Source organism: Salminus brasiliensis, chromosome 11 (assembly GCF_030463535.1).
Source record: "Salminus brasiliensis chromosome 11, fSalBra1.hap2, whole genome shotgun sequence".
Taxonomy (NCBI): Eukaryota; Metazoa; Chordata; class Actinopteri; order Characiformes; family Bryconidae; genus Salminus; species Salminus brasiliensis.
In genome coordinates, this window is record NC_132888.1 from 12,630,761 (window position 1) to 12,642,359 (window position 11,599).

Sequence of the window (11,599 nt, forward strand, 5' to 3'; positions counted from 1 at the left end):
TGAAACAGATATGCAAATGTAACACAACTTACAGTCCCTGTAGAGAAGTATTGCCAATAGAAAAGGACTCTCTGGAGCAGATAAAAATTAACCTATTGACACCATGCTTAATGCCAAGCATGGGATAGAGGGTTATAAAGTCCCAACATTGAGCTGTGGAACTGTGTTCTCTGGAATTATGGTGGTGGTCAGTATTCAGTACCTTTAGGATGAGTTGGGGATGTGATCATTCTGACCATGAATGAAATTGTCACAGCAATGTCCCATATATATATATATATATATATATATATATAGATAGATAAGTTGGCCAGTGAAGGAGTCTGCCTGTGAGGACACTCCCTTGTAAAAATGGTGTGATAAGTAGCACCCAGCTGTCATCTTGTGAACTACTCCCCTGGAAATATAAACATGCATCACTTTCCCTCACTTAAGCACAGACCTCTGATTTCATAGGCAAAAACATTAAGTTAACGACAATGAATGAAATACTATTATACTGCTATAATAAATTAACTATTAATACTACTATAATAAATTAACACTACTAGAGAACTGTTAATGTTTTTCTTTTGGTTGTGGTCAAAGACTGCTGTTAGTAATTAAAAAAATGTGTGGTTTACCAATCGTTATCTACCCTCTTCAACATAACTTATATATACTTATATAATATATATATATGAATGAAATTGTCACAGCAATGTCCCATATATATATATATATATATATATAGATGTCACACAAACCGCATCTACATTCTTGCCTTTTTCACTTCTTGATGATGTTAAGTCTGAACACTGTGTCACAATCTCTTTTTACACATGTTTTTTTTCTGTCAGCGACAATACCAATGCAATGACATAAAAAGCTTATAGATCAATTTTTTTGCAGTTTTATAACTAACTTTATAATATAATGACAATCTGACAGTCATTTATTATATTTTGTCAAAGTGATAAACTGACCAATAAAAATACTCCAAAATTATATATTTTTTACACTGGTTTTTGAGTGTATATGAAAACACAATGTGGTCACAACATCAACTGTCATTGTTTTATGATAATTACAGCATAACAAGAATAAACATAAGGAACTTTGTGATCAGTTTCACACCGAACTTCTAGCATGAATAGGAGGAAGTCTAAAAAAGAAACGAATACTTCTGTATTCACATTTTTACATTTTATTTTCAAATGTGGTTTTGTAACAGAAACACAGTGCATAATGTAAAGTCAATTTCAGTGGTCAGTGCAAACTTTGTGTATATGTATATACACAAAGTTTATAATGTAGTATAAAGTGCCAATAAACATCTTTTCATGAATTAACGCTGTGGCACTTTTGAACATTGTGGTTCTGAATCAGTGCCATTTCAGTGTTTCGTGGAATTTGTCCTTGTCATTTAAAAGAATTTGTGGCGGCACTTTTAAACACTTGGTATGAGTTTCATTAAATATTTGTGATATGCTACTGATATGTTCATTATGTAAATACGTTAAGTGCAATGTAAGACTTTTATGCTGTAAGAAATGATAGTCTGTGCTATTCACAGTCAGTTAATTGCAGTTGCATGTATCTGGATGGAAGAAAGGTTTTTCAACAGCTAAATGTATCCTTTATTATAGAGGGAGATGTTTAGCCATGAATCCATTAATGAGAACAAAGCCATCCTGTATTGACCTCAAGCATATGTTGTACAGTGGTGTACAAACACCGGCCACTAGGCATAGTCCATTAGTTGCTCTGTGCTTTATCAGGAGAGCTCACAGATCCACACTGAACACTGTAGTAAAATGTGAAATATCCATTAACCCAAGTGGCTCCTGCACCAAATATCCAGTGATGTCCAAAAGCTCAGATCTTCAAAATCAGTGTACTGGGGTTTGCACTTACAGCCAACAGAAGGGAGGCTCTTTTTCTATTCATTCATTTCTGTGGCATGTTGAAGCCAAAATACAGCATGCTTGCAGCAAAATTACAGCACCTGCTTTAGCATGCAGTGTTGACTGTGAGTGCCCCCTATGTTATTGGTTCTGCAAGTATATTGTCGTTCTCCAAGCCATTCTCCCCTTATACACTGGACTCATTTAGGAAGAACTTGTTTTTAAAGGACCTCAGGTTAAAACTGAGGCTTGAGTTTGTCTCTGATTGCAAGGCCTCTGAGAACTTTGCTGTGTAGTTTCGGTCAACCTGCGACTTTCTCCTTATGGAGTTTTGTATAGTCTCTGATGTGAAATAGTAGACAACAGGGTCGAAGCAACAGTTGGATACAGCTATGCACAAAGAGATTGGATAGATGGTCCTGACCACAGACTCTGCTGCACAGCCTCCCAACATTTTGGTGCGCACCAGTGAGTAGAACACTAGGTTGACGTTAAAAGGGATGAAGCAGAAGCAGAAGATCAAAAGGTGCACCACTATCATGCGCAAGATCTTAGTCCTGTTCAGTTTCCCTCCTCGAGCAACTGACTGAGGCCTCCTCAGTGTCTGGAGAACCATGGCAGAACAGATCACATTGAGCATTAGTGGTATGAGGAAGCCAACGGTCTCGATGAAGATCACCACTTTGGAGAGATGTGCCTTCCACTGCTTGGAGGAGAAGTTCTCGAAGCAGAACTTGGCGGAGGAGTTGGTATGCGGGGTGGTGGAGTCCAGCAAGAAGCCGGTGGGCAGACTTCCAGACAGCACCAGCACCCACACGGCTGCGCACACAATCTTTGCATTGCGCTTGGTCCGAAGTTGCCGTGAACGGAAAGGGTAAACGATGGCCAGGAAGCGGTCCACGCTGATGCAGGTGAGGAACAGGATGCTGCCGTACATATTCGTGTAGAAGAGGGAGACTGAAAGCTTGCACAGCAAGCCACCGAACGGCCAGTCCTGCCGCAGGAAATAGAAGACTCGCAATGGTAACGTGAGCACAAAGAGAAGGTCTGACACCACCAGGTTCATCATGTAGGTGGTAGTTTCATTGCGGAGTTTCAGCGTGCAGGTAAAGATGTACATGGCTGCTACATTCATTATGAGCCCCACCACGAAGACAATGCTGAACACTGTGCTGTAGAGCTGATACTTGAATCCATCATTCTTAGGGCAGTCCCCCCCATTCATGGGATTCACCCCGTTCAACTGAAAGCTGGCATTACTGCTCCAGTGGCTGAAGTTGCTGTCCATTTGCAAGGTGATGTTTTCAAGGTGCATCTTTCCAGGAAACAAGAGCTGAGCAGGACTTATGCGAGTGTCATACAATGGAAGGTTTTCCCTCGATCCTGGATCCAACAGGAATGGTCAGAGAAACAAAAAGCCCAAGGCAACGGAGACATTCCTTTAAAGTGTCTCTCACAAAATAGTCCTGTAGCCAGGGACACAGAGGCCTCTTTCATGTGTTCTGGGGGAGTCTATGAGGCTGCGAGCATTCAAATGCTTCCCTTTTGGATTCCTCAGATGAACCACTGGGGGGGTTAGCTCATGGTGAAAGGAGTCCTCCCCAGAGACAGGGGACAAGCTCTAGCTTCCTCCTCCCCTCCCCCTTCCTCTGCCCTTTCCCCAGCCACCCCGCAGGACCCCCAGCCCAAAGGTAAGGAGCTCCGTACTCACTCAGAAACTCCAACACGGACAACTTGTCCGTGCCGAATCATTTTGCCTTTGAGAACCAAGCAGATCCGCAAGTCCCTGAGGTCAAAGACAGTCGACTGAGTTAAAATCCACTTGTGGAGAGTCCCCATGAAGAAGGACATCAAAGTTGTTAAAAGTCACCAAAGAAAGTAATCCCAAGTGGTCAAGCAGTTGTCCCTCCTCAGTGGGCTTTTCAAATATTCCAACACTTGAAGGCAGGCCTTTATGTATTTGGAATCACACAGCTGGTCCTATTTAAGCACACATATGCTCGTAGCACCTGTGGAGTCTGACTCTCCCTCCTCCGTGTAACCACAGCATGGATCTAACACGCTGCCTCAGTTCTGTTCCCTGAGTGTGTGACAATGTGAAGGAAGGTGCAGCTTCTCTTCAGAGACTGTTTCCTGCCCCCTCCTTTCTTTCTCTCTCTCCCTCTCTCTCTCTCTCTCTCTCTTTCTCTCTCTCTCTCTGTCTGTCTGACTTGGTATCTCCGCCTTCAACAGCCTCAGGGACATTCTGTTGTTCATACGTTGAAAGTGTGCTGGGGAGGGGGGTTCATTAGCTGAAGCTTTATCACATGAAGTGCTTTTGAGTTTCGTCACAGCCCCTCCCACCACCTTCATACTGCTCTCTCTGTTGGTGTTTGGAGAAGAACCAGATATTGAAAGATCAGATTGAAGGTTTCAAACGTGTGGTAGAGTGGGCAAAGTTCACATTTTTCTCTTCTCCTCTTAGACCAGAAACAGGACTTTCAGAGTGGGCAAAGTTCACATTTTTCTCTTTTCCTCTTAGACCAGAAACTGAAAAGCGTTACTTGGACAGAAAGTGCTTCATTTGGGTTTTGGTCTTGGGCTGAGCTTTCTGAAAGACAAATTCAGAACTTGCTGTGTTTGCAGGCTTTTGTCTTTTGTCTTGCTTTTGTCACTGCGCCTTACTGAACTTTGCTGAAGTGCAGCTTAGAGTCTTTCTTTAATGGTCTTCCATCCCCGTTCCTCCCTTTGTTATTAATGACTTTAGGAGAGGGACCGTGTGAAAAAACGTTTTTTGCCAATAGCTTCTTCAGTATCTGTTGTTGGTTAGTTGGTTAACAGATAAAGCTGCGACTTAGTTTAAATAATTGCTGGTTTTCAGAGCTATTTTCAACCAAACAGATCCATGGATTTAATTACATTTAATTTAATTTAATTAACTGACTGAGCCCAGTTCAGTTCAGTTCATTGTTTGTGGAGAGGAGCTTGCTGGCAGAACCCATTAACATACATTCACTAGACTAACCAAGCTAAATAACTTCAGCATTTCACTCAGAGATCAATTTCCTGATAAGTAAATGGTTATATATGTAAATAACAAAAAATACAAAATCAGTGGACTGTCTCTTTAAATTGTGAAGCCATTCAACCCTAAACGCTAATATGTCTGACTAATAGTGGGGAAAAAACAACACCATGGCATCTAGCCTCTGTACTTATTACACACACTTTATGACAAGGTGCAGCTTGTGCAAGTACTAACCTGCATACACACATATTCCGAAAAACAGATTTACAAACAGACACGAATCCTTTTTTTTTTTAAATCCCTTTTGGGAAATCGTCAGCTGCCTAATCCTATGCGAATCATGACCACTACCCTGAACCTCTAAATTTATCCCTAAGCCTGCCTGTAAACAGAACCTTAATCCTACCACCACACCTCTTCCGAAAACCCTTGTTCACTTTAAAGAAAGAAAAAAAGCACTTTGCCTTTGCCCTTTTCCCATGAAATAGACAAGAACACACAAAGCAAGAAAAACTCCCAACAATCCCCCACAGACGCTCCAATGTGTATATACACACACGCATATACACTTGTGTGTGAACACCATGTCCAGAAGCAAGAAGGGGAACAGCAAGTGCAAACGTCATCAAAATCTAGTGGTTTACATCCATCTTTGGATTTAAGACCCCTCCCTCATGAATCATACACTCTGGTTATTTCACCAGCTGATTGTTATGCGGCTAATCATCAGGTAGTCCCACAGGACACGTAGAAGCTGTAATACTGTGTGGTATTAGTGTGCGGGTTAACAGTGCAGTGACTAGTGTAAGCTCAGTGTTCTGCTCTGACTTGCCCTCGCAGATGTTAAGGGTGTGTCAATACCTGTTCTAGATAGATTCACTTTCAGCAGAGTTTGAACCTGTGGCAGGATCAACTCAAACGAGACAGACAGTCTGGGCCTCCGTCTCTCTAGCCTGTTGTGTTTGTTTGGAAAATTAGTTGACAGACACTCAACGTCAGAATGAACCTCAGGCAAATCAATAAATAATAAATAATAATAAAAATAAGAATATATCTAAATACTGAATAAATGTAAGGAATGATTTCTGTCAAGAATAACAAACAAACAAACAAACCAACCAAAAATCAAATGAATAAAAAAATATGAAATAAGAAGGTTTTAACCAATCGTAAAATCAAGTGAACCAATTATGCTAAAATGTCCAAATCAATAATCAGATAAATGTCACATAGAGTTGTCGCCTGTCTTGTTAAGGTAGCTGACTTCAATTAAACTAATTTAAATTAAACAATGAAAATAAATAAATAAATAATATTGACAGGTGAATATTTGCCCATATAGGCTATTGAGGTGTGTATGGGTCTTGCTAAATTAAATGGCAATGTACTATTGTAGCATGTTTTAAAAGGTATTGCAGTCCCTCAAACTCTTTTTGAGGTATAGTCTACTCTGAGTTAAAAGCCCCCTCAGCCACAACATCCTAACCACAGTGGATGCTTGTGTGTCACCAGTGTCTTCTTAAAAAAAAAATCACCCTTTTTAATACGACAATGTATTTTTCCCAATAAAATAGAAAATATACTTTGTGTAATTGTGTCTTTTAGTTTAGGAGTTAAAAGAAAAAAACATATTAAATGTATTACATTTATATAATAAAATTATTTATTATTTATTAATTATTTCCCACCCTAGACCTGACCAAGTAGCTTCTGGGTTCAAAGTAATCCAAAAAAATGTGTACATGCCAGATGTTTCTGTTTTCTTGTCAGAGGGGGTTGCTTACATGCTGCGGTTACCAGCGTATGAAGTGGTGACACCATAAATCAGAATAACAGCTGTTTTGAAGTCTTTGCTGACAATGTAAAACATGCAAGATGTTTATAGCCATTGTTCCTTTTCTCCTGCGGTTTTCCGTGCAACACATACCATCGGGGTCAAGGAGATGTCGCCCCTAAATCCTATAGCAGACCTGAGCATGACCGCTAAATGAAACACATGTGGCTGAAGTTCCAAATCAGTTAAACCACCTACAATAGCAGGAAACGCCAAGGCCAAGACACCAGCTCAGGCCACTAATTTACTCTGTGATGACCTTGCTGGAACCGAGAAACTGTGCTTAGTACCTTTAGGGAATGTTATACTGGAACTGCTATACACTGTTATACTGCACTGTGCATAAAGATGCTGCTTACAACCCTATCTCATGTCTCATCTGTAGACTTTGCACTTCTGTTCCTTCACCATGTCCTTAACTATTACCGCACCAGAGACTTACCCTAACAGTGTTTTGTTGTACTGTCCAACCTTGTACTAGTATAATGACAATAAAGTTACATTTAATTGAATGTAGAATTTTTTCCAAAGAAGTGATTCAAATATCCGTCATGTTTAATGTCAAAGTATTCATTAAACTCAGTGAAACTTTACTCAGATCTGGGATTGTTTTGCGTATATCGCTAAGGTCAGGTAAGTCAGCAAGTGCCTGGGAGGCTAGAATGTGTGGAATTTACTGTAAGGGACAACATTATTCTGATTTGGACACAAGAATGCATGTCAGTGCTGTGCAAGAAAAGCTTCAGATCCTAAGTAGGCATTTCACTTAGGTGTAAGGTGTTAATGAGCAAATCCACCCCAAAAGGTTCAACAAGTAAGCTGAGTGATCTTCTCATAACAATCTCACAAGCAGTAATACTACATAAGTGGTTGGTGTGGTGCACTGGACCAACACCATTACCTGCCAGTGAGCTACCACACCATGTGGGAAACTGGGATTTGATTACTGGTCTGGGTGACTATGCTGTGCTACACTGATAGGAGTCCTTGAGCACTACATTGGGCCACATCTGCTATATGAAAAGGTATAGTAAAAACACCAAGCAAGGTTTAGCAACCATGATTCGCTTAGCGACCATGAGTCTGCATGAGTCTGCATATCCTTGATCTGACAGTTGATCTTTTGCAAGTACAACCACAGTAATGTGAAAGCCATCAACTGCAATCCTGCTTGCCAACATTTCAGTTAATTCTCTATTTGCAAGTCAAATGTGCATACATGACATCCACGCTATGTTGCCATAGTCTTATCTTTAATCTCAGGGCCTCACAAGAGGGTCCCACTTGTGTGGAGACAACACACTTTGAGGTGACTTCAGAAGAACAATGTGACATCAAAAGATTTGGAGCCTGTAGCTACTGTAAATGACCACAGTCAAATGACTCGACTGATCTCATCGCTACACATCATTACCCACTTTGTGGGTAAGCAATGGGAAATACTGTACGGTTAAAGCATAAACTCTGCTGAATGCCATTAACCCAGTAAACAAGCCTCATCATGATCAGTAATGAGCATTTTCCAATCTGCAGGTCACACACAACACAAAAGAATTGCTTCTTCCACCAGATCAAATGTAGCCGATACACAAAAAGTAAAGTCACCCAACGCTTAAACAGTCCAGGAAAGGAACAAACATCTTTTCAGAACATCTTGCTTCAAAGTGTTGCACTGTTGATGTAACTAAACTTCGGCGTTGCTTCATGTACTGCGTGTGTATTGTATATTGCAATACATTATTTCCTGCCACACTGATGTAACAGTGATGATCCTATAGGGTTACAATTACTGAAACAACAATTATTTGCTTTTATTTTGTTTGATAGTTAAACTAGGACATGCTAATTAATTATATAGCTATAGCTACCCATCAGTCATTGGTGTGAAATTGTGTGAAACAAGTGACAGTGTGTTCATAAGAGTGCTGAATTTGCTATGCAGGAAATAAAAGTGTGACTGACAAGGAGCTCTATGATCAGACAAAAAATGATGTTGCTCAACGTGGATTGCATGCAACGATAGTGAAATTGGGGGAAAGTTCAACAGCGGAACTTGTAACACAGGAACTGGAAATAAGATCATAATGACTGATTTTTGCAACTTTTAAATAACTGTGAATTTTACTGTCAGCTCAATCTAACAATACAGCATTATGTAACTTCCCAGTGTTAGACATGACAAAGCAAGTGATTTAGATGTAGTGACAGTACTGACACACTATACCAGGAGGAGTTCCCTTCTCAGTAGCCAAATAATGGATGGGGTGTGTTTACTCCAGAATGTCCAGTAGAGTAATTCTGAATTTTGCTTTATCACTGCCGCTTTCTTATCACTGTCATCAACGTAAGAACATTCCCACTGCAATCCACAATGGGCCTTTTTCCCTCTATTTCCCTCTCTTGTTTCTGCCTCAACTGCCTGAGAACTCTCTCCGAGTGTTTTCTTTCTTTATGCTTAAAGTTGATGGACATCAACTACTGGCAGGATGTAGAGGGGACCTCAGCGGGCAATCTTCCTGCAGATCGGGCTGGGTGGCCATTTACTCGGGGAAGGTAAAGAGAGAGAAGTTAGTTCTAAGAGGAATTTTATGGAGTGCAGAGAATGTTGAGAATCAGCATCTGGGTATGTCTGACGACTCCGGCAGGTCTGATTATCACAGCATAATTAAAAGGAGAGAGCCAGAAGGTAACACGGACACGGGCGTACCCTGAGAACACCAGCATCTATCTGCTCCACCGTCAACAAACCTGAGTGATCGCGTGTAAGCAGCGAGACGACAGCTCCAGCATCTCAGTGTACTACAATTCCCTGGGTCCGCGAACCCCTGGACCTGCAGCCCTTATCTAAGAAACATTAATTACCAAAAGCTAAACTAAACATATAAACTAAACAGGTGCCAATAGATTTATGCTTATCTGCTCCTAATAGTCCTATTCTATTGGCAATATGTCTTTATGTCTTTAGACAAGCTGTGTGTGTGTGTGTGTGTGTGTGTGTGCATTTGCACATCTGTGCCAGCATACAGAGTATAGATGTTACAAAAACAATAGTTTTTTGCATACAGACCCCAAAGTGTGATGTCTGCACACAGGTGGGACTTACCTCTGTACATAAACTCTGTAAGGGTCTGGGATTAAGGATAAAACTATGGCAACATAGCGAGGATCTGATGTATGCACATTTCACTTGCAATAAGAGAATTAACCCCTTAAACAGCCTGTGGGCCACCAGCAGGCCGAAAGTGTTCTTACAAACTATTACCAAAGAACAGCCCCACTGAAGTCCCTGCAGTTACTGACCATGGTGTATAATAAACCCTGCTGCATTGAGAGGTGAACTGGAACATTCGCAAGAGTATATTTTAGGTAGCGGTCTGATGCGATGTGCAAACACTACCCTCAAACAGCCTTTTTGAGTTCTCAAAAAATAGACAAGGCCGCCACTTTACCACATGACTCCTAACAGCACTGCTGCTATTTTCTCTCTACAAGTTCAGTGGGGCATCATCTTCTCCTCTCATCATCTGAACATGCCTGTCTGCCTTTATTTACTTATGAGCCTTTCAATAAATCCTTTAATAAGCTGCTCAGTTTATTGTTTTCCAGCATCCACTTGACTTCTGTTTGTGGTGATAACAGAAAAGGTATTTGCATGGTAAGCAAGAGGATTAGTGACAAAAGGGGACTTTTATGAGCAGCTTCATGAGCAATAGTGAAAGCCTCTAGCACTGCTTCGTGGCTTTTACATCGGGGCTGTAGCACGCCTCATTTTTGTTAGTTTCTTGAGGACTTATGGTTTATGAATCTGTGCTGACATATTTGTGAATTATGAACTGAATATGATTAGGATTTCTCACTTTCTCAGCTTTAAAGGTTAAACAGATGATGGATACACAAATAAACAAAGCTGATGCTTAAAATGACATGTAGCCTCTCTTTTCAATAGCAAGCAGAAACAGTGCCACAGAAGGACGAAATACACTTCCAAACACCTATAGGGTGGGCTACCCCAACACTATCTCAACATGTAGCCTGACTCCCTTCATTCGTTGAAATGAGCAAACCTGTGATTTAGTCATATAGCAGACTCACACAATATTGACAAAAATATTGGGACACCTTCTCATTCATTGTTTTTTCTGAAATCAAGGGTACAATAAAAACAATTTTATCCTGCATTTGTTGGAGTAACTGTCTCTGCTGACTAGGGAGGGCTTTTTACTACATTTGTCGCATTGCTGTATAGATTTTATAGATTGCATTCAGCACAGAGAGCATCAGTGAGCTCATCTGTATTACTGTAGGAGTAGAAAGAATTCTGAGAAGTCGTGCTGATGTTCCTGGTGGCTTCTGTGTAATACCAGAGGACTACCCCCACAATGTAGAACTTGAGAGATTGGACAGAGGAACAGAGAGGAGATGGGGTGGTGTTGAGGTGTGAAAACTAGAGACAGAATAGACTACGCTGAGGAAGTTTTATAAAGCAAAGGTTTCAGACATGGCCTTCACTGGCATGAGCTAATCAATGCCTCTATTTAGTGGAGTGCTGAGAAAGGAAGACTGTGGTCATTGCGCAGAGAGAGGGTTCTCACCACTGCTGGCGAGATGCAGTCAAAAAGTTTTTCATGATTCCTCACAACGAATGAGCTCAGAGAAAGGCCAGTGATGACACCGGCTTAACCTAAAATCCATGTACCATTTAGCAAATCACGCAGTCCAACCCAACCACTCTGACTGGTGACTGCTTCTGCACTAGACTGCTATGTATTTAGCTGTTAGTCTGTCAGAACCAGCGAAACCAGTTTAACCCGAAGAAATATGGCCAATCTTAATCAGCGTACAAATGGTAGAAGCTCTGAGATGATTCAGTGA

The 11,599-nt window shown here is 40.9% G+C and overlaps 1 protein-coding gene across 1 annotated transcript; it reads right to left on the reverse strand.

Annotated features, from left to right (window-relative positions):
- Positions 1-1,106: 1,106 nt before the first annotated feature.
- lpar6a (lysophosphatidic acid receptor 6a) lies at positions 1,107-4,135 on the reverse strand. Its single transcript, XM_072691033.1, has one exon. The coding sequence runs from the start codon at positions 3,199-3,201 to the stop codon at positions 2,074-2,076; it is 1,128 nt and encodes a 375-aa protein (XP_072547134.1). The 5' UTR covers positions 3,202-4,135; the 3' UTR covers positions 1,107-2,073.
- Positions 4,136-11,599: the final 7,464 nt, after the last annotated feature.